The following is a 27,730-nucleotide window of genomic DNA, read 5'->3' on the forward strand; positions in this document are numbered from 1 at the left end:
GCATATTTTTTGTTTTACAAACAGAATGTTCAGCTGTTAAATGAAACGCTTTTGTTTTTCTAACGTCGGGTGGTGAAATATACAGATTTGAAAAGTTTGGAAAACTCTTTGGAATGTAAAAAAAAAAAAAAAAAACTGAAACGGTTCTGCTCAGCTTTCACAGTGAGCGAGAGTGGAGATGGTTTCAGTGCATATTTAACACAGGCCTTCAGTCCACAGTCCTTTAAGGCCATTCTCATAATGGAAAGTTAACTAGCAGACCATGTTTAAACAGCTTATTCATTACCATCAAATTTCTTTCCTGAAGTGGTCAGATGTCATTCACCGACCAATGAAAACGCAGCAGCAATTCTAAGACAGATTTAGCTCTTTTTTCTTTTTAATCTCAAGAGTTCAGGTAAGATTTTTTTCTGATTTTCATGTCATCCATTCGCTCTCTTGATTTCAGACGTGGTCACAAGTCACTGACGTTGGCGCCGACACCTCCTCAAGCCCTTCTTCTTCCTCAGTGAAGTCTTCAGACTCGTGAGTATGACGACCGCACACGTCATTCGACTTGAGTCGCAACTTGTTCAACACAAAATGGGACCACTTCCAATTTTCAGTCTTTTATGAAAGTCCCATCTTTCTGCACGTGGGCTAAAAAAAATGCTCCTGAATACATTTATCTTCTTTGACAAACGGACCACAAACAGAGTGCAGTCGGCCCGAATCAGAGGTCTTGATTCAAACTCACACTAGAGAAATTTGGACTAAATGGTTCATAATGAGTCGGTCTTCACACAGTTAACAGCGTTCACCCACCAAAACACAAACTGCATTTAAAAAGTCCCAAGTATTTTATTTTCTTCGCGTCATTTCAGCTCCATGTTTATACTAAAATCATCAGCATTTCTCCACCTACACATAATGCAGTATTTTCAATATACAAGTATCAATAAGCACGATTAAAAGATCACAATGGCTTTGTTATGTCTGTGTTAAAGGAATTTCCCATATCCTATTATATTAAAATATTTTGTATATAGTCTGTATTTAAACGGAGGTTTAAAAATAAAAAGTGAGTTCCCGTACAAGGCAATTATAGAATTTAATCAGATTAGGAGTCTCATAAATTAAACAAGCAGAAGAAAAAAAAAAAAAAGGAATCAACAGAAGAGGGATGTTGTCAGAGACAGAAAAGATGAACAGCTCAGACACACGAGACAACGTCCCACTGCCGGCCGACACGTTCCAGGCAGCGAATGTCCATCTGCCTTCAACATCAGAGTCTACGCATTTGTTCAACACACGATTATAATGACTGTCAAATAAAAAAGAAGAAAGAAAAAAAAAAACACTTCCAAGCACACACTCCGTCCTTCAGGTACAATGTTAAAGTCGTTAGCGCTCAGGTGTTGTGTACACAAATACTCGAGGTTATATCCAAGAACAGTCTTTGAGCACTGACCTTCCTCATAAAGCTAAACTAAAGCATTCATACGTGTTTGATTTGTGTTAGTAAAGACGAGTGTGCTTTTAGAACAAAAACACTTGAACACATCCGTTTGCCTGTACTGTATCTGAACGATACCTCTGTTTGACAGCATTGTTCTATGAGAATAAACACTGATTCATTCAATCACTGACATTATAATAATCATCATTGCTTTAGTCTCCTCCGACACATTGCTTCAGCTGGTAAGAAAAGTGCCAGATTACATCAGAATCAAGTCACAGTCGCGTCCGCGCGTCTCTCCGTTGCACAATTTAATTCGGATGATCGCCTCACATCAAACTCGGGTTCTTCTCCGAGATAATGGTGGACCACAGCTGGAGGTGGAGCAGGAGGCATCCTTGAGTGTGCATCTCACTGCTTTAACATACCCACGCACGCACGCACGCACACACACACACACACGCACACACGCACACACACACACACACGATGCATGTCCTTGATCGGAAGTCTCCTCGTCTCAACAATCTCACAGAGGATTATTTGGAGATTTGCTGTTGGAGGTGGAGGAGGAACTCGTAGTACGACAGGGCCGACTCTGTTCGGTCCTCGATCATGTTCTGCATAAAATGTGGTTTCAGCTGGCTCTCGTCCCTGAGAAGATCATCAAATACAGGGAGAAACATGTCAAAATGTCAGTGGAAGTTTGGTTTTTTTTGCAGAGAAAACAATGAATTTAATCACTTTGTTTAAAGCTTTGAGTTTCTTTGGATTCAGAGCCTTTTATTTTCCCATTAGCTTTCCCTGTCAGAGGTATCGAGACAACACATTTAAAGCTAACTGTTGCAACATATTCATCCAACACACATTTGTTTGCCATCTAGCAATCTTCCTCTTCCCCTGCCTTTACTGGCACAATACGGTGCTTTATGTCCACCTTTACGAAGAGTAATAGTGTAAAATTGTGCATACGCACCATTAAATGCACTGTTAAATCTCACAACTCCTACGAGAAGCTTTAAATCTAAAACCCCTTATTTTTTCTGTTCCTCGTGATTCACTTCAAAAGGTGATAAGTTGTTTTTTTCAGTTCTTATTTTTCCCAGCTGAATAAAAGACCATGACCAAAAAAAACCACAACTTTCAACCGCTTAGCTGACAGATTTGTCCCATGAACGCAAAAAAAACTTTAAAAATGACAGCAGATTATTAATCACACAAGGAGAAAAATGCCCTCATCCAAGGAAATCAATAACTGTGGAGGCAATGTCAGACTGAAGCTGAAAACTGAGTGTAACAAGTCCACATTTCTGATATCAGGTGATATTTTGTGCCCTTCTAATGCCCAACGAGGTCTGTGGCCCACCTGATGACGTGCAGGGAGGGGAAGAACGGCCTCTGATCCCTGAGCCACCCAATGAAAGCTATGGTTCTCTGGGACTCTGCAGTGTCCAGTTCTGGGAGGAGATACTGAGAAGAAAACAACAATCAAGTTTCTCGTCATCATTAACGTGATAAATGTGATGAGTTAGACTGTGGTTCTGCTGTATGGCAGTAACGGTAGTGTAGTGAGGCCCGACGAGCACAAATGTGTATTAACAGAACAAAACGTAACACAGTGGAACTTTATCGCATGTGACATATACGTGTCCTTAAGTACATTTGAGTAGAGGGTGAGAACTGCACCATGACGTTTCCTACCAAGTTTTCAGGCACGGCAGCGTAATTTGGAACTCCCAGGACTTGCATGAGGAAGTTAGGATGGCAGTTACGTCCGATCCACAGATACATCACCTTTCATTAAGAAGAAGAAAAAAAAGCATAGATGTTTCAACTCATCCGCTCAAGGTTTTACTACAAAGATGTATGTGGGTAAAAGAGATTGGCAGACCCCTTTATTGGCACAAAATGCATTGACATTACATTTATATGACTTTTTCTTCTGAAGACATTTCTCTCTAAGTTGGCTCCCTTTTTATCCACAATTATAGAGATGCTGCATCCAAGGCAGCTTTAGAGTAATTCAAGAAAAATGTAGGCAGCGAATCATTACATCACACAGTGAGGGAAGTCCCAAGTTGGCCCCTGCCAAGCTTGAGACATCAGCTCTGACTTTGTCAGCTTGTTACGAGTTCTTATTTGAAAACTTACGATTCCAGCATCCATGAGGAAAGCTCCCTCCCTGCTGAGCTTCTCCACAGACAGCTGCAGCACTTTAGGCTGGGGGATGGTCCGCTCATTAACGTTCAGAGCCCCCTGAGAAAATGGAGAAGACGTAGGAAGATTACTAAGTCAAGCAGTGATACTTCAAAACACCTGGAAAATAGTGGATTTACTATTTGCCTTCAACACTTAATAATATGGTCTTAACAGAAAAAAACCCAAAACATTCTTCCACTTATTTATACACAACATAAAAACACTTTTTGCTTTCTTTTCCAATCATATCGCTGCCTATTCAAATACGCATGGACTTCGGAGAAAAAGTTAGGTGGCCCTGCTTGCTTCCAGTAGTTACAAACTTCATCCTCACCTCATCTGACAGATCATCGACACGGTACAGAGCGGGGTGGATCATCAGCATAGAGTAGATCAGCGGCTGGTACTTCAGCTGGTACATGGCAGATACTCGGTCATCCAACCGGGTGCTGGTGCCTGTCCTGAAGGCTCGCTACAGTGTTCACACACAAACACACCAAACAGGATCAGTCACGACTCAATGGAAGCAGAAGCAGTTTTTCAACAGGATATATTCTGGTTTTAGTCTGTCTTAATCGAGCAAAGTTGACATAGTAAGTTATCCTCATGTAACTGATCGAGGTTTAAGTCAAGGCAAAAGTAAAAGAAAAAAATAATAATTATCTGACAGTGTGGTTTCTCTACAATTATTGTATCGGGTTTAAAAAAAAGATCACCTGTTTGAGCAGGGCGAGGACGTAGAGAGGGAAGAGTCTGAGGCAGGCCGGAGCAAGCAGGCCTGGCTGCTGGATGGTCAACACAGACTGCCGGTAAGACGTCAGCGAGTCGATGGCAGCGTTGGTCATCGCATCTCTGGCGTCACCCAAACTGGCCGTCACCGAGCGGTCCACAGCTGGAGAGAGGGACATAGTCCATGTTATCACAAGAAGGACTGAGAAGGCTTTCTGTCAAGCAGCTGTGGGACGGATTTAGAATTTGGAAGAAACAAGGATTTGGTGTCCGTGGGGGGGGTCGTTGTCAAGGGGAGTCCAAAAACTTGGCTGCCATGAAGTTTAGAGTAGAAACGTGGCGATGAGTCAGCAAAATAATCTGTAACAGTACAGATTTGACCACAACATAAATCATTTAAATTCATGAGGTAGCACTTCTAAAAACCTGAATAAGTCACTCAGTAAAATATGATTTTGTTGACTCTTAAAAGCCATACATTACCAACAACTAAAACCTTAATACACCTTTAACAGTACCAATACTGTTTATATTACTGTATTGTAGTACATTATAGTATATCATATTCATATTATAGTAATTTAATTTATTGTAGTAAATAAAGAATTTTTACTGTGGCAGTTAAGTGTTGTGATGCTTTATACAAATCCATGTTCAACCACATCTATCAAACACGTATACGCATTATTATCCAACCTTCATACTCCTGATTCAAGTCTTTACAGTTAAGCCCACTATTATTCATACACATGGTAAATGTCCATCCATATCATCATTTAAACAAATGTGTCTAAATAAGACAAGTCCTGAAAGACAGTAAGTCTTTGTTTTAAAGGTATTATCTATAGATTTTAAAAGCCTGCTGATGGTTTACAAATCCCAGAACGGTTTAGGCCCAAAATACATCTGTGATATGTTCAGACAATATAAACTTAGCAGAGCTCTTAGATCCAAGGACTCAGGTCAGCTGGTCCAGTCCAGAGTCCAGACTAAACATGGAGAAGCAGCATTTAGCTGTTATGCTGCAAACAAGTGGAACAAACTGCCAGTGGAGATTAAACTTTCACCAAATGTAGACATTTTTAAATCCAGGTTAAAGACATTTCTGTTCTCATGTGTCTATGCATGAAATCTACACGATATCTTTTAATCTATCTGGACTGTTGTTTGTTTTTAAATTCATTTAAATAATTTTATTTGTTTCTCCTTATATTCTTTTATGTATTTTTAATGCTTCTTCCACTTCCTGCTGCAATGCTTTTATTTTATGTAAAGCACTTTGAATTGTTTTGTACATGAAATGTACTATACAAATAAATTTGATTTGATTTTGATTTGATATAAATGTGAACAATTTCTATGTTTGATTTATATTTCTACTGAGGAAGGGTGTGGGTAGGACATCACACTTTTAGAATAATCTGTATAGATGTGAGCTGATATTCATCATTAACTTCTCAAACCCAAAGGCTCGCTACACTTTTTTTCCCCAGTCAGAAGAAACCTACTGGCTTTAAACAAAGTTAAGGATCAGGCTAAGAATAATTCTGGGATTAATTGTAAAAACAATTTTATTGACAAGTTGACCATATCCACCAGAGCTTTTTAGTCTGAGACTACAAGCCTCCACTCAGCTTCTGAATTCACTGAATAAAATAAAGAATAAGTTACTTTATATACACAGAAATCTAAATCATCCACCAGCTTTAAAAACATTAAATAAATCACGTCTGAAACGATCACACGTAGCACAAATCTTTTCCAATAATGACCTGAGGCAACATATTCATGCTTCTACCTTTTAAGCCTTTTCAAGGCAAATCCTTGTATTTTCAAATGATGTTAACAGACATGAGGGAGAATTCAATACTTCACATTTATTGCATGCTTCTAAGAAAGGATTCTATGATTTGATCTGGAGTTACTCTGCACACAGAGGAAATGATCCTCCAAGGAGAAAAGAAATTCTCTTTTTTAATTTAAGCATCTGCGCATTGAACCGTGGGAACAAATGACCCATGAACGACACTTACCCATACAAGCCAAAAGTCCAGTGATTGCTTGAACATCAGCGCCCGCAAAGATATCCGACAGAGAATTGACGACAGGAAGACACAAAGTGTGCACGCGGATCCTCCTCTCCCCTGTGAGAGAAAACTCGTTGTCAGAAAACAGAGTCGAAGATGTAGGGTCTGAATTTCGCCTTCTCCGTCTGTTTGTGTGTACCTTTGCTTGAGGTGTAGAGCAGTGCGGCCTGGAAAGAAACGACCTGCATGTCGTCCAGGTTTTCCTCGATGGACATCTGAACTGCGAAGCCAGCATCCGGGTTGACGTTTGGGAGAGACAACAGATCTGTGGAGCGCACAAAGAAGTTCCCGTGGAACGTGTGGATGGACATACCTGCAGGGGGGTGGAGAGAGAAAACAAGATCAATTACACTGGACTGAACAAAAGAAGACTTTTATGCACTCAGGAGCTGTGATGGCTGAACTGTTCATGAGTGCATCAAACACATTTCAAGGTTTAATAAAACCCTTTTGCATTGAGGTTTACTAAATAAAAATTCTGGAGTATTTCAACCTGCTATATACACTGTGAACATAAGCATAAATTGTCTATGTTCACAGGATATACAGTACAGCGTAACCCATTGAGCTGCTGTGGCACTATGGGTCACATAAACTTACTGCAAACCACAACAAACATTTTACTTGATGAGTTTAAGTCTTATCGCTACACTTAAATAAGATTTAAAAATCTAAGATAAACGAGAGATTCAAAACTCAGATGTGGTAACATACACTTAATGTATTTTCAACACTCAAACATGCCCTGAACTTTAGTGCCAACAGACCTTTGGTGCAACGTATCCTCATAACAGCCTCAAAGCCAATCTTTCTTGTTATATATCTCTTCAAATCCTTCTGGAAGCGCTCCACCTGAGCGGGGTTGTGCTGGTGGTGGTAGGAGGGATAGTAGTAAACGCTTCCTGCTGAGAACCTGGATATGCAGCCTGGGACAGAGAATGAACAGAACAAGGGAAATGACACATTTTGGAAACAGAAGGTCAGATAGAGCCTATAGTGCTGAGCACAATTAAAACTCCCCGTGAAAGCACAATTAATACATTTATTGTTTCACAGACACTCACAAAGAAAGAAATGCATCTGATCTCTATATTGTCATGGAATTTAATCTCGTGTGGGAATCTAATGGACCTCCATCACTGCACTGTTTGGTTTTACAAGACACATGGCTAGAAGATTTGCACTGGATCCCTTCACTGTCATCAAAATCTTTCAGAGAATACAGGAAAACATAAATAAATCCAGAAGATGCAAGGAGAGGAAAATTGATTGACACATTTACTGATGGATGGTGCCACCAATTGTTACATTATCATGACGGAGCAAATTCTGCAACCCAGATACTGAACTTGTAGCCTTGAGCAGCATCCGCACCACCAAACTCCCTCACATGTCCTATTTTCCTAAAACCGTTCTCGACTTTCCCCCTCTAATCAATCAGCCTGCTACTCACCGAGCGAGGCCAGGTCACAGTACTGAGAGCTGAGCAGGAACAGATCAACAGCCACCTGCTGGCCAGAGCAGTCCAGGGCCAGCTTTTTGTAGAAGTCTGTCGCCGGGGATAAGTGCTGGATGTCCTGAAAGGAAAACGCATCAGGGTGAAACCCAAGCTAGCCGCTACCGGGCAGGCGTCAGTAAAGACTCCCGCAGATTCTGGACACTTAACAGTACATTATAAGGGAGCGTAGTCTGTTCCTCATCACCAGCATTTATGGTGTTAGCTTTACGCTTGCTGGTATGTGATCTCGTTGGCTAAATTTACTGAGGTGGAAACTAAACTTACTGACTTGATAAACATTTCTTATTCTTGATTTGCAGCATAATCACCATCAGCTGGAATAGAGTGTGGATCTTGAATCTGATTATACATTCTTTTAAATGATCCACACCAAGATTTTAAAACATGTTCTGATCCTACTGGATGATTTTCAACAGGCTCCTCATCGAGATCCTTTGGAAAAGTCGTCATTAGAAATTTGTACCTTGGCAGATGCCCGCTGGTTGGGGTCCTCTCTGGACTGGAGAGCCCCCACACCAAGGTTGGGTAACTGGGTCTGAAAGACGGACATGCGCCCCCCGGTGGGTGACAACAACTTGAAGGCTGCCTGCAGAGCTGAACCCAGAGCAGATTGGGTCTCCATTGTCTTCTGAAATAAATTTGGCAGGCTCTTCAGCAGATCCTGCACTAGCTGGAAAGGAAAAAAAAAGAAAAAAGGATAAATAAACAAATATCCGGCATGAGTTTAAATCTTATGAAGCCCTGTCTTACTTCTTCAATCTACCAGTGAGAACCCAAGCTGGTGTGTTTATAAAAGACATGAAATCTTAAAATAACTGTTATAACCAATGTTACGTCCTACTAAATGAAAAAAGGGGAACGGTTTAGGCTTGTTAAATGCTCATATTGCATTAATCGAGTTACAATTCTTACCTCTTTGCATTCGTTGAGGTTAACTAGAAGGCTGTCTGGTGTTGGTAAAAAAATATCTGTGGAAGACAAAATATCCCAACTTAAAAACAAAAAACACCCAGCTCTGATATTTAGATCCATTTTAAGAACAACAATCAGAAATGTTTGAGAAGGATAATATTTCTGCAGTGAGTTTGCAGACAGATGTAATGATGAGCGTAGCCTTTGCTGTCAGCTGTGTCTCACCTTCAATGTCAGATACGATAAGCATCTGCGGCTGGGAGAGTCCCTCCTGGAGGTTGTAGAAGTGGATGGTGCTGTCAAAAGTTATGAAGCCTATCTTTGTCCGCGAGTCTCCAGGAAGCCTTGGGAACACACACACGTACGTAGATGAAAGCGTTAGATTTATCTGACAGGGATGACCTTCTTAGGTTGATAGTTTTATCCTGTTTCCATGTATAAATATATTTTTATTCCAATATAGAATGGAAAACCACTTAATACCATCACATAATCTGAACTAACTCAAAAGAGAATGATGTACATACGCATTGATGTTGTCCAGCAGTGACTGACAGAACACATTCAGGTACCCAGTCTCTACTGCGTTGTGAGATACGTCCAAAACAAAGAGATAAACAGCCGGCTGCGGTGGCCTCAACTGCACAAAATCCGAGCAAATACGTGAGAAGTTATTTCAAGCAAAATAAATAAAACGACAAAATTACTATCACATACAAAGACATACATACATGGAATTTATTACACGCCTATCCTCGTTCATTAACAACATGTAGCATCACTTTCACAATAGTATCTAGGCACGTGCAAAGTCCTTTTATATGCAACACAAGAGACGTGTGTGAACCTTTAAACTACCTGCCTCCGACTGGTTCTGAGCAAACTTTATTATGCATGTGCCCGGACCTGAAACTGCCCTGGAGCGAGCCAGGGGCTGAGATACAGCACTTCAGGGCTTTGCTTTCCTGCATAGCGCCACACCGTTTTGCAATACAGTACCATGTCATACAACAACGACAACAAGTTAACAACACACTGCTTCCATAACAAATAAAAAACATGTATAAAAGAAAAACACTTGTTTAAAATAAAGGAAAAGATATATATATATATATATATATATATCTGAACCTTGGCAGAAGCAGCAAAGAGAACAAAGACAACGCTGTTGGAGGAAGTGAGGCAGAAAAGAAAGATAATCAAGAAATTTACTTTGTTTGTTTTGTCTTTTTGTTTCTTTAATCACATATCATATTATACATCCTTACTAGTCCTGTAGCATTACATTACACAGTTTTTGTCATTTTTGGGGGCCTCTGATGTCTTTGTCAACCTCTATAACATGATTACAAATTCATATGTATGGCTACGCATGTGCAGGGCTCAAACTGAGATTTGTTTTTGCAACATAAGTATTACATCCCACAACTGTAGGGGGAACCATAGAGCTAAAAAAATGCCAGATTCTTCTGTGATGCTTTAAAAGGTACAAGATTAATAAAGCTGCTAAAACTCACCATGTACTCTGAAGGAGCAATGAACTCAATAGTGGCATTCTGGACCTCTGGTCTTTTGTGTGGTTCTCCATATGATCTGCTGACTGGATTGTACATGAACTCTTCTGGAACTACACAGACAGACACAAGATCCAGAGAGGTTTCTTATTACGCTTTTTTTCTTTTCTTGTCATAATACAAAATTTAGTAGATTTGTCTTTTTTCTTCATATAAGCCAGGCATTACAAAAAAAAAAAAAAAAAAAAAAAAAAAAAAAAAAAAAAAAAAAAAAAATCAATGAAGACATCTACAGGATAGGTAAATATTCACACTCTATAAACAACACTTTGTGGCTAAGCTGCATTAGTCTAAAACACAGTTAAGTGCCTCTAACATTCTAACAGACATTAGCTCTTCCAGGTCCTCCTTTCTCACTTATCCCTCTTGCCTCTTACCATCATTGACTCGATAACATAGGTTGCACTTCCACCTCCTCTGGTCCAGGAAAGAGACAAAGGGGTTGATGTAAGTTCTGCAGGACCGACACCTGACAATGGTACTAGATGTCACCACAGGAAGTTGCTGCAATGATGAAAGAAGAGAACAGAAACAACCTCTGTCAGAAAAAAAAAGCTGTCCTAGTTTGCATCTCATTAGCCGCTTTCGGACTGTAGGAACCTTTGGCAGTTCTAATAACCTTTTAATCCGCGGGGCCGTTTTCTCCCGTGTTCGGACATACAGGAACTCGGGGCTTTCTCCCTCAGTTCCTATAACCATTTTAGCTCCTTCTCCGAGGTCGGGTCTTTTCATGGTTCTATAGAACACATCTGACGGAGGTGTGTGGTGGTCGGTAGCTACGCCCCATGTCATGCTATCACGGCTGAAATGTTTCCTCATACCACACAGACAGAACCTGCGGGTGTTTAATAAGTTAAACTTACACGTTGTCTCCTTTGTCTGCAGCGCTCTGCTCTCCTTTCTTCCTTCATGAAATGAAAAAGTATCGTCTCCTGACTCTCTCTGTGAGCTCTTCCAGCCTCCATGTTAGACGCCTGATGTGATCGTCCATGATTAATATCACCATCATGCAGACCATGAACACGGTGGCCTCCCTGCTCTCCATATTAGCTTCTTTGTGGTGTTTTTTCTTCTCTCCTTACTTTTACCGGGTTTTGTTTTGTTGTTGAATGTGGTGCTAAACGGCTAACGTAACACGTCACTGACGCACACGGCTGCGCGCGCCGCATCAGTCCCGACCTGGTCCCGACTCATGTGTGATTGCAGACTGAAACAGTTCCGCTGGGGAAGGACAGTTATCGGAACGAAATTCGAGTAGGACCGTTCTGATAACTGCGTTCTTAGAACGGCTCTGTCCGAAAGCGGCTATTGTAGCTGGCATTTGAATAAAGAAGTTCTCATTGTTGTCCAGTTGTGTAAAGTCTTTGCTGTTTGTGTCCTCAATTAATGTAGGAATGTAAACCAAATGACTGTGACAGATTTTTTCAGGTACCAGGTAAATGAGTCTGGAGTGACTCATTCTAAAAGCATTATTTGCTGTCAATAGTAAAGGTATTCAATGCATTTTTATGTTTTCTAATTATTTTATATAAAGATTTGATTCACTAAGCTCCCACTAATGACTTACTCTTAGTGCAAACCAGAGGTGTCAAGTAACGAAGTACAAATACTTTGTTACTTTACTTAAGTCAAATTTTTGGGCATCTATACTTGACTGGAGTAATTATTTTTCAGCCGACTTTTTACTTCTACGCCTTACATTTTCAAAACAGCCTTGGTACTCATATTTAATTTCGGTGTGAATCGAGTGAATTTGATTGCGATTGGATGAGAAGTATAAGCATATTCCATTCTGACACACTATTCTGGTCTATACGCGATCCATCACCCCTGCACGTTACAAATCCCGTCACACGCAAGCAAGCTTTGAAGCAGTGGTTCTATGGAATTGTAGTTCAGGGTCCGAAGCACGTATCGAAGCTTCGGTGTTGCACTCCGCTGGCATCACTACTGCTTCGTCCCCGCCAGGCTAACCTGCTCTATTTCGGATATGTCCCAACCAAGCACCAGACAGGAAGCTGGTAGCTCGGAAGACAAGCCAACTCTTGTACATCCCTGTACATCCCTTTGAAATGGCTGGATCCAAATAAAAACAACTCCTTTCGAATGTGCTGCAAGCTCTGCATACCCAAGTACCACGAGCTAATGGCTTTCCTTTCGAAAAAACTATGTTTGTTTTTTCGTGTTGTGCCCTATAGGCCCCTTTGGTGCGGGGCCTATAACATTTGATGGCTTTTTTTTTCTCCTTTATATTACTTTTACTTTTATACTTTAAGCAGTTTTGAAGCCAGCACTTTTATACTTCTACTTGAGTAAAAAGCTTGAGTTGCTACTTCAACTTCTACAGAAGTCTTTTTAAACTCTAGTATCTGCTCTTACTTGGGTACTGAATGCGAATACTTTTGACACAAAAAGAAACAGAAGAATTTTGTCCTACTGGTGAAAAGCAATGGGAAAAAAACTGTTAACTGAGGTCAACTAGCCGAGAAGTAGTAAGACGTTTAGTTTCAAAAACCCTTTTCACTTTGAAATAATCACACAATCATTTAAACAAGAATACTACAATTCACCATAGCGACCGTAGCCATGATAAAGAACACAGCCTCCATTTAATAGAAGGGACAACTCTCACTGTGCAACAATGCACACAACAGACAACAGCACAACTGAATAAAAAAAAATAAAAGGCCGGTTGCATTTTATTCTGTCATCCACTCAGAATAAATGCTAAATACTAAAACACTTCAAACTCTTAAACTATGTTTAGTCAAGTGTTTTCAGCAGCAAAATTATTCTCATATTGTAATATTCACAGTATCACCAATATAATAAAACTTTAGTAACAATGTTACATCAACTCAACTGTATATGATGCATCATGTTGAATATTTGAATAACAAAAATAGCAAAATGCCTCATCAAAACATCAAAATCCCAGTTGGTCATTGGCTTGTTGTCTGACATTTACTTAATGAGCTCTGCTGTGCATCCGAGAACTGATTGTGTAAATGGCAACAGTGGAGAGCACAGAAAGACAGACACAAGGCGAGAGAACCTGTCAATGAACCGGTGAGGCTAACAGAGTCGCTTACTGCATTAACTAACTCAATTAAAGTGCGCTGAAATGATCCGTCTTCATAGCAGCTAAACATAGCTTTCCCCGACTTCAAGGTTAACAAAATGGGTCGTGACTTAAGCCTGATTTATGGTTCTCTACGGAGAGCCCTCTACGGAGAGCCCTCTACGGAGAGCCCTCTACGGAGAGCCCTCTACGGAGAGCCCTCTACGGAGAGCCCTCTACGGAGAGCCCTCTAATGCGTGCGTCGGCCAAAATTCCTATCTATCTATCTGCCGAGGCGACGGAGACTCGCAGTGACCACAAGGGTTGTGATTGGTCGGCTAACAACATCATTTCCGGACTCACTTTTCCGGTTTAGCTCCTTCCTCTCAGAACAATGACACCGCCATTTTTGACAGAGTTTACTGTGTGCCAGTCAACATTTGGTCAAAATTATTTGCATTTCAATTTCAACAAGCTCCAACTCCAACAAAAGTCTTACTCTCTCGGTCGCCATCATTCACTGTGAGGAGTGGAACGGAGCCGGAAGGTGAACAATCAATCAACGACTTTCACGATAGACGTCGCGAGATTGGGTCGTTTAACGTAGCGACGCCTACTGATCGGGAGGTGAATTGCCTTATGTATCCGACATCCCGACGGAGAACTTCGAAAGGTTTAGTGACCACAGAGTCGTATTGACGGATAGCTACGGAGAAGCATACCGAGGCCTTAAACGTGCTGCTTAATCAGTTTTGAGGAATAACAGCACATTTCCTCTGATCCCCTAAAGCGGCTGTAACAGGGATAGTTTATCTTCTTAATTTATGTGCCAAAACTAGTGGGGAGGAAGATTAAGAATGTACAGTGCCAGAAAACAAAGTAAACCCAAATCCATATTTCAAAAAATATTATAAATATGAACCTCAATAGCTACCGAGAGGTCTTTGAAAGGGTGTAGCAGCAGGCCCAACGGCATCTTCGCTTTATTCAGCAGAGACTGGGTCTGAGGGATGCTGGTCAGTGTACAACGGAAAACCCTGAAGAAACAAAAACGGTTAAAGATTCAGTGTAAACTATCTGTGCACAGATGGAAACCTAACTACAGCTAACGTTGTCAATTTCTGTGTAGAAATTGTATAAATAATTCCTTTATAATCTAAAAACATCAATCACACCGACATCAGTTTTAAATAATAACTGCATAGTCCAAATAAACACATGCTGTACTGGTTTATCACAGCTTACTCTGGGTTGCAGTTGATTTTCTGCAGGTCCTGTGGGAGGCAGGGTGTGGGGGCAGGAACTGGGGTTGGTGGCAGCAGATTCCTCTCCTGCAACAGGTTGACTGCCCTCAGAGACTCCGGGGTGCTGGACTGGAGACTCATGGCTGCCAACGATGGGCTCAGCTGGGCTGGCCCTGGGCCACCGGGCAGCTAGATGAGTCAGAACAGAAAGCTATAATGGTTCGAAATTTACTAAAACTGATAACTATTACTTAATAAAGAATGGATGACTACTCCTGCACGACTGACTAGTCTAAACAGTGAAGCGGGGGAAAAAAAAAGAAAAAAAAGTGAACATTAACTATAAAAATAAAACAAACAAACCATACGTCAGGTTTCTATGCAGCCGGTACACCCAGGGGGGTGTTGCATGTGTGAACTTGCACATAATAAAAGAGCTAATAGTGTATACAAACTGTTCTAACACTACAAAGCCAGTGCAACGCCCTGACTTTCCTCTCACCTGCTGGTATGGCTGAGGTGCTTGTGTGTAAGGCTGCGTGGCAGCTTGCATGGCAGGGTGCATGGGGGGTGTTGTGTGGGGAGCTGAGGTGTTCTGGTATCCAGGTGGTAGGGAAGGGTAATGGCCCAAGTGGCGACCAGGTGGTCCGGGCTGAGTCAGGCCAGCTGCAAGTGAAAAGGGATAATAGGTTAATAGGATAATAGGTGAAAAGGGTCAATGCATATGAGAAATCAAGCACACAATGGAAAAGTGAGGAATGAAACTGTGAGGCAATTCGAAAAGACCGAAACCAAGACTGCAATTCCTTACTTTTCCCAGCAGAACTGTGCCAAAGGCACTGCCCTGGGCCGAAGGCACTCTGGTTCTAAAATTACTAAAATCTGAGTTGTGAATGGTGTATTTTGTTTAGAAAATGTTGATGAATATTTACAGCAGGTCTGTGGCACAGAAAATAACTGTTAAAAAAGCTAATTATGTAATCAAGGCTCATCTTTTAAACGTAAAGCCTGTAGCTGGTTACAGCCGGCAGAACTGGTCGTCACTTTCAAGGTTTCTTGAATGTCTCCAGAACAATCTCTGCAGCAGGTGTTCATTTTTAAGTATTACAACGGTAATGATGACTGGATTTATAGATGAAGATTGTAAATAAAAACAAAACACACACAAAAAAACCTATGAGGCAGACCACCTGTCGGCTGCTTTGAAAACACACAGCCCACGTGGTTGGCATGAAAAACAGACTATACGTGGCAGAAAAAACCCTCACCCATTTTGTTGTCAACGTGATTATAGCTGTTTGATGCTTGCGGGCCATTGCCAGCTACAGCTCCTGTATGGAAACAAAGATCATTTTAGAGACACTTTGCTATTTGTGACAAAGCACACAACACAAAGGATAGGCTAGATGGACACAACAGGAGTACTGAAATATGGCGATGGAAATGATGATGCCAATTACAGAAATTATGGAAATTTATGGAATTTTAAGGAAACTTTTGTACTTAGATAAGTTACATGAAATGTGATGGAGCTAGAAGGCAAAGAGTGGTAAAAACTCCCAAAAGAAAATGCAGTGCTATAAAAAAAAAAAAAAAAGTCAAACAAACAAAAAAAAAAAAAAACACCAAATATCACAGTCAAAAGTACAGTTTAAAGTACATCATCTTTAAACTTTACTAATATTGTAATTGTATGTATGCATTTTTTTTTTATTATAAAAGTAACAAATCAGAACGCAGTAAGTGCTGATTCTGTAGAATTTTAAGACTGCTATCCATATGTGTGGGATTTAAAAATGATGAGTGCATTCAAGGAAACGATGAAAAACAACCAAAGAATCGGCACCACAGCACTGACACAACATCTAACAGGTACCAGACAGCGAATCATTTTGTCACACCTGGACATTCAATATCATCCTCCTCGCAGTCGGGCTCAGTGGGAGAAAGCGTGTTGTTGACAACCCCCCCACACTGAGCTAGCATGTATAAGAAGAAGGGAAGGGAGGGAAACACCGGTGGGGGGTCAGAACAAAAATGCTTGGTTTACAGATTGACATACATGTGCAAAAAGACATAATCACAACCCTAAGCCAGCACAGGAAGAGTTGTACATACATCACATAATGAATACCTATTCTGTTGGACAACCTTTCTTTTAAACATATCGCTGTCTGACCATCTGCATCTGGAATACCAGTTCTCCTAAATGGAACCCTGACTCGTAGGACTCCAATAGATTAACATTGCCTTTAGTGATATAAATGTGATAATTCAAAGACTCAATGTGTACTTGTTTTTATGGTACAAGAGACAATCCTTTCACTCATAGGCCACCATTTTTCTTTAGGTTGTAATCCATTATGGGCAGTAGTGATATAAAATGTCTGGGAACTGGAACAGTGTTGGTCCCTGGATAAATATGGCTACCATTCGGCCTTTTGAATGTGAACCTGACCAGGGCAAAAAAGCGAAAAGAAAGCTGGAGGCCTCAGTAGAAATGTACATCAAGATAAAGAAGATCAAACAAGTGATAAGGCAAGAGTGGATCAAACTCTGTGACGTCTGTGCAACAGCTGCCTTTCAATGCGAGTAAAGGAGGTCAGATTTCTGGCATCAGTTCTTCTATGTTAAAATATTAAAGATATCACAACAGTAAGATGTGTGTCTAATGCCTTTGGCATTGGCATCCATAATTAAAATATTGTTAAGATATTGAAGCTAGCTAAAGCGAGGTGGTCAATTTGCCTGAGGATAGGTGCATGCTGGTTAGTTCAGGGACTCGTGGTAGTGCTGGGCGGTATGACCAAAAATACATATCACGGTATTTTTTCACGGTATCACGGTTTCACGGTATATCACGGTATTTTTTTTTCATGCATAATTAGGTGTTCACAGCATTTTCTACAGATTGAGAACAGAATTAAAAATTAAAATCTTCGTTAATAACTGGTCACACAGAACTTTATTGTATTAATATTCACATCTTCATTGTAAACAAATTAATAACATAGCTAATTACACTGGTCGGACTGTTCAGCTGTTTCAGACTGATATCTCCGGTTCAGGCTGGTCCTCATCCTCAACACGTCTCTTTTTCAATCGTGGAAAATATTTTTCTGGATTGAAGCAGCAAACATTCCGTGTAAGAGTTTAAAAAAACTACTTTATTTGATTCACAGCTGCTAGTGTTTAGACCTCGACAACCCAACTACATTTTTTTTTTTTTTTTAAACGGCAAACTTGCGACTAGTTAACTTTATAAAGAAGGCGTAATTGCTTGTTTGCTATGGGTCGGGTCGGGACAACATTGTATTAAAAATATAAAATACTTTTATAGGACTTTTTAATGGGAGCTAATCTAACGCGGCGCTGAAGCTAGCAAGCTTCCAGGCTTCCCAGGCATGATCTCGCTGATGGAGACACACGCGGTGTGCACGGAGGGGAGGGGCTGTGTGTGTGTGTGTGTGTGTGTGTGTGTGTGTAGGCTGACAGAGAGACGGAGGGAGCACGGAAAGGAAATGCAGCTTAACGAATACCAGTATTTTTTAAATAGCGTTAAAAATAGACAGTAAACATGCGTGTTTAGAAGCAACACTGAAAAGGGTCCCGTCTCAAACAATGTCGCGCGACGCAGCGTTCCCCCCGTTGTGTAATCAAATACACCGGTATGGCGGTATATTAAAAATTCATATCATAACGAAATTATAAACCGGTATTCGGTGTGAACCGGTATACCGCCCAGCACTAACTCGTGGCACTGTTAACACAAGGCCAAATTCTTTATTTGTCACGCAACTGTGGTTAAAGGATAAGACCGTTTTTTTGACATTGGGCCCTTGATTTCACATTATAACATGATGTTCTACTCACCCCTGCTTGTTGTTGAACATTTGGAGCTGTTCCGAAGATATTCGCGAGGCGTCTGGCTGCTCTCTTAAGATATTCGGCCATGAAACGGTTTCCTATGGGCAAGCTTATACAGGCACAAACTATGCTGTTTATAATTTATTAATTACTCTACACTAGCACTGATAACGTGGAGGTGCGTCGCTTACTTAAAAAAATCCGGGTTACTGTAATTTTGATTTTTTTTGTCGTAAAGTGGGTGTTACTGACGTCCTCGTCGTGCTACTGCCACAGACAGCCCACAGACCTGCTGCCTATTTATTCATTCGGCTAAAATTCAAAATTAGTAACCCGGATTTTTTTAAGTAAGCGACGCACCTCCACGTTATCAGTGCTAGTGTACAGTAATTAATAAATTATAAACAGCATAGTTTGTGCCTGTATAAGCTTGCCCATAGGAAACCGTTTCATGGCCGAATATCTCAAGAGAGCAGCCAGACGCCTCACGAAAATCTTCGGAACAGCTCCAAATGACCAACAACAAGCAGGGGTGAGTAGAACATCATGTTATAATGTGAAATCAAGGGCCCAATGTAAAAAAAACGGTCTTATCCTTTAAATTTTCTTGTGCTTGAACTTTAAATGCTATAGTTTTCTAGGTTTGAATGGCTGAGGATAGTGTTTAACAATGACCAACCATATCTGAGGGCTCTGTGAGAAACAGTTAAACTCAGTCAGCATTTGGGGAAAGGAGTGTGGTCAGCCCATGTTGGAATTACTGTATACCACAAATAGTGAAGTCACAGTAATAGCATTGTTGAAGTACAAGACAAAAAAGCCTCTATTTGAGTTGAACCTTCAGAGAAGAGGAGCTCATTTGTCTTATCAAGGGCACTCAGAAAGAAAAAGGAACAATATTATATCACAATGTTTATTTATTGTCTCTTATTAAAAACAAACAACACCCGTGATCACTCTCCCGTTAGCACTAGTTCACAAAGTTGTCAAATGAATCTGGGAAGACAGGGTGAGAACATGGCTGCAGGTGTCTATGAAGCCGTCTTTGTTCTTTCTGTAATCTAGGAAAGTCGTCCCTTTTTGCCCATTAAAACCACAACCAAAGGAAGCACCATGTGATACTGAATCGATATATTTACTGCTGGCCATTCTTTTTTACATCATCATCAAACCACAATATAGTGTGCACGGAAAGCAATGACAGGCACTGCTGGTCAAAATATTCAGAAGAGCTTCTGGTTGATCTGCTATCATCCACAGGGCAGCTTGGTTTTTTTCAGACTGTTAGAGCTTCACCACCATCACATTATTAGTTTAATCACAATGAACATTTAGTGTCCAGCTGGTCAGTTCCCACAAACTGACTTTTCCTTCTTTGTTCTGATCATTCCTGTTTGCCATGTAATAGCCTACAGCTCGGGATCAACAGACATGGCGAGAACAAGCTTATATTTAGTTTCCTGGTTCCCGGGTTACGATTTCTGCCCATATGACTGGTTGTCTGAAAAAAGGGTCACCATGATAACATCGGCACCTCTCTGAAAAGTTCACAGATTTGTGCCTAAAGCGGGTGCACAAAAAAGGTGGAGCGCTATCAAAATAATACATAAACTCTTTTAACCCATTGACGACGGATGTTGCTTAGCGCAACATTGCCCCTCGCGCCGGTTGTTGCGTAGCGCAACATTGTTCATTTATCATTATTTTCAAGACGCATATAGCATGTAATGCACAATAATTGGTTCAAATACACATGAGGTGGGTGTTTTCGATTAGCCTGTTCTGCAATAGTGCGTTTGTAGCTAATTTGACAGCTCGGCTACAATGGCTGCGGTTAACGAGACATACTGTGACAGCGATGGAAGTGATGTGGAGTTGGCGCGGCCACACACCATCCAACTTGAAGTGGAGCCCCGTGTCAAAGCAGGAGATGAAATCTTTCATCGGTCTCTGCCTAACTTTTGGAATAATCAAACTACCAACTCGCCGGGGTTACTGGAGGCAGAGCAAGTGGCTGTATCAGACAAATGTCGCCCGAGTGATGGCACGAGATCGTTTCGACATGATGTAATTATTTATTCTTGCGCTGCATTCTGACGACTTCTCATTCTTATTTGAGTGGCGTTGCCCTTGTGTCAAAAAAAAAAAGAGAGCCCGGTGCGAATTACTGCAGTATGACAACTATGATGTTTTAGAAGTCGTGTCACTGAAGTATACAGTATAACTGCACAATGCAAGATATATTGCAGGGTTTTTTATCATTCATTATTATTGCTGATATTATGATTATGATTTAGTTATAGTATAGTAACAGTATAGTAATAGTAGTATAATAAATAGCAGCGTTGGGTATTATCCTGAATCATAAAGCAAAACTACATGAACCAAATGTCCAACATTGATAAAAAAAAAAAAAAGTAATACAATCCAGCCAGCGAAATTTGTTTTAATTTTTCTTAGGTGTTTTCAATGAATTGTTTTTAGTTCCAAAAACCCTCAGGCATTGGGGACCTTTTCTAAAAACTTGCTTAGGCATTGAGCAGCCTTTTTGCAGGTGCTTTAGGCGCCAATGGGTTAAAGGGACTGATTTCTTGGTCTTCAAGGAAAAACTGGTTCCATTTCAATGCCTTTCTCTAAGGTTTACTCCAGTGCCAAAGCTTTACAAAGTTTGTAATCGCAGTATGCCCACATAAAAACAGGGCAGTTGGCATATCTAAGATAAATCAACTATTAAGTACTCACCATCTGTCTTCGGTGGTGGAGGTGTGGCATTTGCCATTGGGGGTCCAGTGGGAGGTGGTGTGGGTTTCATGGTTGGTGGTGGTCCTGTAGGTGGAGGCCCATAGGCAGGTCTGCTCGGTTGGTATGTTTGGGGAGCCATGAGATTCATTGGTGGTGGTGCAGTACCTGATGAGAGACCATAGTATTATGAATCTTTTGGATAAATGACAGTCTTGTACAATAAGAGATCAAAGTTGGAGTTGAATCATTTATTTCAAACCTCCCTACAGGAGACACACTTTAGAGTTCTCTCTATCAGAATTATGTAAACGTCACCGTGCCATGTAAAACAGCTCTGCTCTGTCGGCTGATACCCTGTACAAGACCGATATGGGACATCACAGAGGGGCTGTAACATAAGCTCCGAGTGGAGGTGACACCAGGTGGTGCCCCTTCTAATCCAGAGCAAGCTAATGTCAAAGCACCATCCCATCCCCACTGACAGACCAACTGGCTTGAGCCTGCATGACAAACTCCTCGATTAACTAACTGATCAGTGAGGGTAGCAGTTAGGTTCACTTCGATATAGAACACAATTAACTAAACACTCACGATATCATGATGCAGTTTGTCAGATTAATTATTGTTATGGGAGCAACTGAATGAGTGAGGAAGGAAATATCTCTGAAGGAGTAATCTAGAAAATCGAGGCAATATATAGTTTGTTAGAATAAAACTGACCTGAGACTGCTCACAAATGATTTACTATCATTTCACTACACATTGTCATCAGAGCTGATTTACATTACATATCAGCACTGTCATTTTACTTTTATACTGAGACAGACTTCACTCACCACATGAACCAATACCACAGTGACACTTTCCACACGTCACTGAATAGAACACCAATATACTATTGTGGTTTTAATCAAGAAATCACGCAACAAGCTAAAAATCTCAACAAAGACCTTATCATTTCTCCAGTGAGCCCTTAAATTCACTGTATGCCTCGATGATGCAGTTTTTATAAGACATAGTGATATTCTAGAAACAGACCGAGGCACTAAAAGGTGAAATCGCAGCATTTATTAGCAAAGCCTTCAGACACTGTGGTTTGAACAAATTACGCAACCCACTTCATGATGCACATTTCATGTTATACAGCCACTTCCCGTTGGTTGAAAATGTTACCGAGAAGCTCTATTTATGTTTTTTTTGTTAACTCTCAGGTGAAGAAATTAACCACAATAAATCAAAATGTTACAAACACCTTAAGGATAAAGCTGTGTGCCTTCGGTTAATGTCACCAACATCTTGTAAATACTCATTTCAGCAATACAACATGCACCAGACACTGAAATCAAAATATGTGGTTTCTTGTGAAAGTTTTGTCATACCAATGCATAAGTGTGGCACAGTAACAATAAAAGTCTAATCTGAACTTTGTACAAATCCAGAGTAAATGAGTCTGTGCTTGGGAGGGAGCCAGAGGCAGCAGCAGCCACCCAACATGTTCAGCGTAGGAGCAGAGGGCAATGTCCAGCTCCAACGTATCAGTCAACGTGTCAAAGAATGAAGACAAGAACAAGGAAGACGACATCACAGCAATCATGTTATCAACCCATTGGAAAGGGACGGTGGTGGATATTTAGTAAAACAATGTGCAGTTGCCAGCAAAATTATTCAACCCCCAGTACATTAGAAAACAAATGCAATCAAGACTGAAGAGTTTTGCTGAAAATGGTATGCTTTCAGATAATAATAATAATAATACTAATGATGATGAATTGGCTAAAGTTCACTCTGAAACCGAACCGGATGCTTAATCTTTTTAGTGATTTGACCCACGGACTGCCTGTATCATTACTGCGTCACCTGCTGTAATTGGAAATTTTTGCCTCACTTCCACGTAATTATTTCTCAATCTAAAAGTGAAACTGTGTCGTGCACTTGGATGTTCAAGTGACTCTTACAACTTTCAATAGAGCCTTTGTTTTCCTACCTGGCTGATGGTATCCATGCATAGAGGTGGGTGTGATTCCGGGGCCTGAGAGTTGGGTGGTGCTGTGTGGCGTTGGTGCAGAGCTGTAAGCTGCAGATGACGATGGTGACGGTGCAGCCAAGCTTGCTGCTTGATTCATGTGATTTGCCACAGGGCCTCTGGGATGCGTGCTCATAGAAGTGGCTGGCCCCATTGGTGGGGTAGCTGTGTTGTACTGCCATGCTGGAGCCATGGGCTGTTGAGGGTTTGGGTAGTAGCTAGTAGTAGACACACCAGGAGGTGGTGGTGGTGTAGCTTGTGCTGGGGGCAGCCTGGGACCTGGGCTGGGGCTGGAAGACTGAGGGGGTGTGTGGGGTGGAGGACCTCCCATCAGAGGCCTAGACAACAGAGGCTGGCCTGGAGAGGAAGGGTAAGAAGAGAGCTGTGGGCCTGGCTGATGGGAGCTAACTGGGGGGACAGGCTGGTATGGCCCAGAGGGGTAGAGTCCTGGAGCAGGGGATGTGGTAGCTTTGGGTTGCATTGGATTGTAGGCTGGTTGGTGAGTCATGCCATAGCTGACTCCTGGCAGCTGCTGCAGGGCAACTGGATTCTGTGATGGACCTCGTAAACAGAAGGAGAAAATGCAGGCATGTTACCAAGCAAGGCCAAAACATTAAACATTTCTCTTAACACATTCTAAATGTATGACAGACAAAATGTTTTTTTGTTTTAAATATCAACATTGTGTTGAACAATCCTCTTTCTTTTAAATGATAGTGCCAAGATCCTCACAAAAATTCCAGTTCTCTAGGTTGCTGTCTTGTCAAACTTTACCAAAGTTATCATGAAATATATGGGCATAGGCAAAAACTCAACATGCCAGCCAGTACCTTCCCAGACAAATAAAACCAGAGATGCAACAGATTCAATCTTACAATCCCATTAAAAAAAAAAAAAAAACATTTAAGGACTGACTCTAGATGCTACTGCATCACATACATTTCCCCTGAAGATAAATAAAGTCATGTACTATCTTCTATTTAAAAGAGTCATTTATATAAAGCAATTCATCAAATGACCAATAAAATGACAGCAAAGGGTCTAGTTTTTTATTTAGATTTAATTAACCATGATCTGCCCTGAGAGCAGGCTTTGAGTCAAGTCTGCCCAAGTGTGTATTGAACACAGCAAGTTTTTATTAACAGCTACTCATTTCCTAATTTCCAGAATATGAAGTATTTTAACAGCAGGTGATGCAAGATCTTGTCAAGAGCAAGAATCAGCTAAAACATGTAGTAGTGGGAGAAAATGGGCTCAATCACAGAGTACAATCAGTTTGTAAATTCAAAATCAATAAATGTAACCGACCGAACTATCTGTCTGTAAACTGTACTTAAAATGCAGCATCAACAGGTTGCTGTTTGAAGCTGAACTGTTTCCACAATATAAACAGTTTCACTACAATCCATTTTAAAGCTGCACTAAACCACCAGCGGCTGAGCTTAGTCAGCAAAGTGAAAAGGAATTAGAAAACAACTCTTCTCAATGAGCAGAAACATATGGAGGAGCATAATCCACCTCATATCGTTCTATATTCTTACTGGATATTTTAAGACCTAAAGCTCCAAGATGGCCACAGTTCTTATCCAATCAGAAAGACGTATAAACGGATAACTCAGTCGATCACAACACAAGCCAATGCAAAGGAGGACAGTTTATAAAATAACGTAAAAAATCCAGATTTTGGAGTTCAAATCAACTCAACCTCTGACATATATAAACAAAGGACTTTTAAAGACTAAATTATCACTGAAGTCGTTTATGAACCGTCACTGAAAGGAAGATTTGAAATGGTGTCAATGGAGGGATTTAACTCCAACTCTATAAAACAGACAATTCAAATTCAAATAGTGTAATTCAGTTATTCCCAAAAGTTTTTAATAATTTTAATTGCACACTATTGTTAAAGCTGTACGATTTGTTCTACTGTTAAACACTTGTTCAAATAACTTGAGAATACAGAATGATGATGCAGAATGACATTGATACTATCCAGTCCTGCACTGTTGAATCAACTGCAAGTTGATAAGAAGTTCAAAGTTGGTGTGTTCTCTTTAAGTACATTTCGTTTTCTTTAAACATGACTTTTACAGCCGTGTTATTACTGCAACCTCATCTCATTTGTAAAATGATTACATCTGATACGAAGTGAGTAAACAAAAATTATATATATATATATAAATGAATAAATAGAATGTGTTGCTTTCTGACTGATGGAAGCTCGGGGAACAAATTCCAGATCAATAACCTTTAAGAGTGACAAGCATTAAAATTTAAAGAAATTGTAAGGTACAATTCAACAAACATGACTCTACACAGATTGACCTAATCAGCCGGAGCATCATAAACCAATAATGTAGTCAGTCTGCACAGCACAAGAAGTGTGAAGTATTTCACATGCACCAATAAGAAAAGCAAAGAAATGCTCGAGTTTGATGTGATTGTTTTCTGTAGTTGTTTACGTGAATATAGATGTGTGAATAGTGGCTCAGGCAAGAGTAATCTGTGTTCTAAGGAATCTGGATCATACCCAATGTGCCACATATACAGTGAAACACAGAGCGCAAACATGTCAGAGCTATCAAACCTGATCAAATCCGTATTGTTCAACAGCGAACAGAGTAATCATACAGATAGAATATTTAGGTGGCTTATAAACTGCACAGAAAAAAAAAACAGTAGACACGGGAGAAAAAGACAAGCAAAAGTCTGCTAGCTGTTTCAATGTGAAAATAAAGTTCAAGCTATTCGAGAAGCTCGAGAGTAAAGATTAAAGGGCGATTTCACAGGGAGATCGCTCCGTATCCGTTATGTTTTCTGATAAGTCTGAACATATCATTACTTATCTTAATCATATTATGTATGATACCTATTGAATATTCGATCAACCTGTTGGTTTGCTAACTCGACAAACAAACAGAAGCAAACACCGTCTACATTTAATTAGTTAGCCAACGAGTGCAGTTAGGGCACCACAACAATAGCAACTATTATTTGTCATCTTAAATCAGTGAGGTTACAAGGGTCAAGATTAGCTGTAGCGTAACCATAATTGACAGCTCACCCTTACTTGGTTACTTCACTTTAACGTTACTAAGAAAACCAGTTATCTAGTAGATAGCCAAAGAGACAAATAACTGTCCCTAGTGTTCGCTTGGTACCTGAACGTTAGCTAATGTCAGCTACTTAACATTGATCCCGCTTTACTTATACTTAAATGCTACTCACCATTTGCGTAAGCCTGTCCCGTCCCAGTCCCATTCTGAGAGTTGAAACCCGCTGTTGACATCTTGAAATGGACACCAGGATCTAATTTAGAGGTGCTTGGTTGGCGAGTAGCTAGCTGCGTCTTTAACTAGCCAACTAGCTCGATAACGCTTAACTGTCGCTCTGACGATGTGGCGTTGAGTCAAAACGGCGTCTATAGCAAAGTCTCCTAATTTCTTTTAATAGAATAATGAGGTGACTTCTTTTAAATCACAAAGCCATGACTATAACCAAAAACCCCGTTCAACTACGTACGGGTGTGTAACGATGGGCCTGGTCAGAGTAATCGTGTGAGACGCTTCTCCCGTTTCACCGGAAGTTGGGATCACCCAACAGGATCAACGTAAAAAAAAAACGCATGCGCAGTGTGTACACGTGGCATTTCCTCCTGTGCACGGGATTTTCAAGTGTACTAGAAACAAAATGAGCAATGCAAGTTATTGCCGAGATTTCTTTTCTTTTCCTTTTCTTTTTTTTTTTGTTAGTTTCTGTCATTTTTTACCATCTACTCGTTATCACGAGGGTAAAGAAACCTGTAACTTATCAACTAAACTCAACCCAGATTTAAAAATGTCGTCAAAGTAATTGCAATCTCTAGAAGAACTGACACTAAAGGGCTTGACATGCTTTTACTAACTGAATATTCAAGCTAAGGGTTTTTTTGTGATTGTTTTTCACGATATGTAAACCATTAAGTTGTATAATTATATTTCCACTTGCCAAATAATCTATTCATGCCGAATGAAGACCAACGATGTTTTCATTCGAGTCTTGATTTATGGGGATTTCTTTGAGTATAAGCGACAAAAACAATTAAAACACCACGGTAAATGCGATAATGACAACTGTCGACCACTTCCATGTTTTTAATTTTTTTTTGTTTAACATTCTTTAAAAAAGTAAGTTCTCTAATAGTCACAATCTTTCTCAGTAATTACTATCAAAGTCTTTATTTTCCTTGTCAGCGTTCCAATGGCCCTTATAATTGCTCAAAACCATATGAAACCACTGTGAGTTTAGATTATTCCTCGTTTGTGATGATCTGACGAGTGATGATACCATCGCACT

General features: G+C 40.4%; 1 protein-coding gene across 4 annotated transcripts; it reads right to left on the reverse strand.

The window, feature by feature from the left end:
• Positions 1 to 820: 820 nt before the first annotated feature.
• Positions 821 to 26,980, reverse strand: sec24a (SEC24 homolog A, COPII coat complex component). 4 transcript variants are annotated; one of them, XM_075486635.1, is made up of 24 exons: positions 26,624 to 26,980; positions 23,357 to 23,956; positions 21,373 to 21,537; positions 16,665 to 16,742; positions 16,032 to 16,094; positions 15,266 to 15,429; positions 14,765 to 14,952; positions 14,454 to 14,556; positions 10,836 to 10,962; positions 10,402 to 10,511; positions 9,412 to 9,524; positions 9,110 to 9,228; positions 8,885 to 8,940; positions 8,436 to 8,642; positions 7,907 to 8,030; positions 7,221 to 7,379; positions 6,593 to 6,766; positions 6,400 to 6,510; positions 4,354 to 4,529; positions 3,972 to 4,109; positions 3,590 to 3,694; positions 3,140 to 3,232; positions 2,805 to 2,908; positions 821 to 2,092 (listed from the first exon to the last, which is right to left on the reverse strand). In XM_075486635.1, the coding sequence occupies exons 1-24, from the start codon at positions 26,682 to 26,684 to the stop codon at positions 1,978 to 1,980; spliced, it is 3,453 nt and encodes a 1,150-aa protein (XP_075342750.1). In that variant the 5' UTR covers positions 26,685 to 26,980; the 3' UTR covers positions 821 to 1,977. The 4 variants fall into 4 exon arrangements, with proteins under 4 accessions (XP_075342750.1, XP_075342749.1, XP_075342752.1 ...); XM_075486634.1 differs by having other exon boundaries at positions 14,442 to 14,556; XM_075486637.1 differs by lacking the exon at positions 16,665 to 16,742.
• Positions 26,981 to 27,730: the final 750 nt, after the last annotated feature.

This window comes from Odontesthes bonariensis, chromosome 16, assembly GCF_027942865.1.
Source record: "Odontesthes bonariensis isolate fOdoBon6 chromosome 16, fOdoBon6.hap1, whole genome shotgun sequence".
In the NCBI taxonomy this organism is placed as follows: domain Eukaryota; kingdom Metazoa; phylum Chordata; class Actinopteri; order Atheriniformes; family Atherinopsidae; genus Odontesthes; species Odontesthes bonariensis.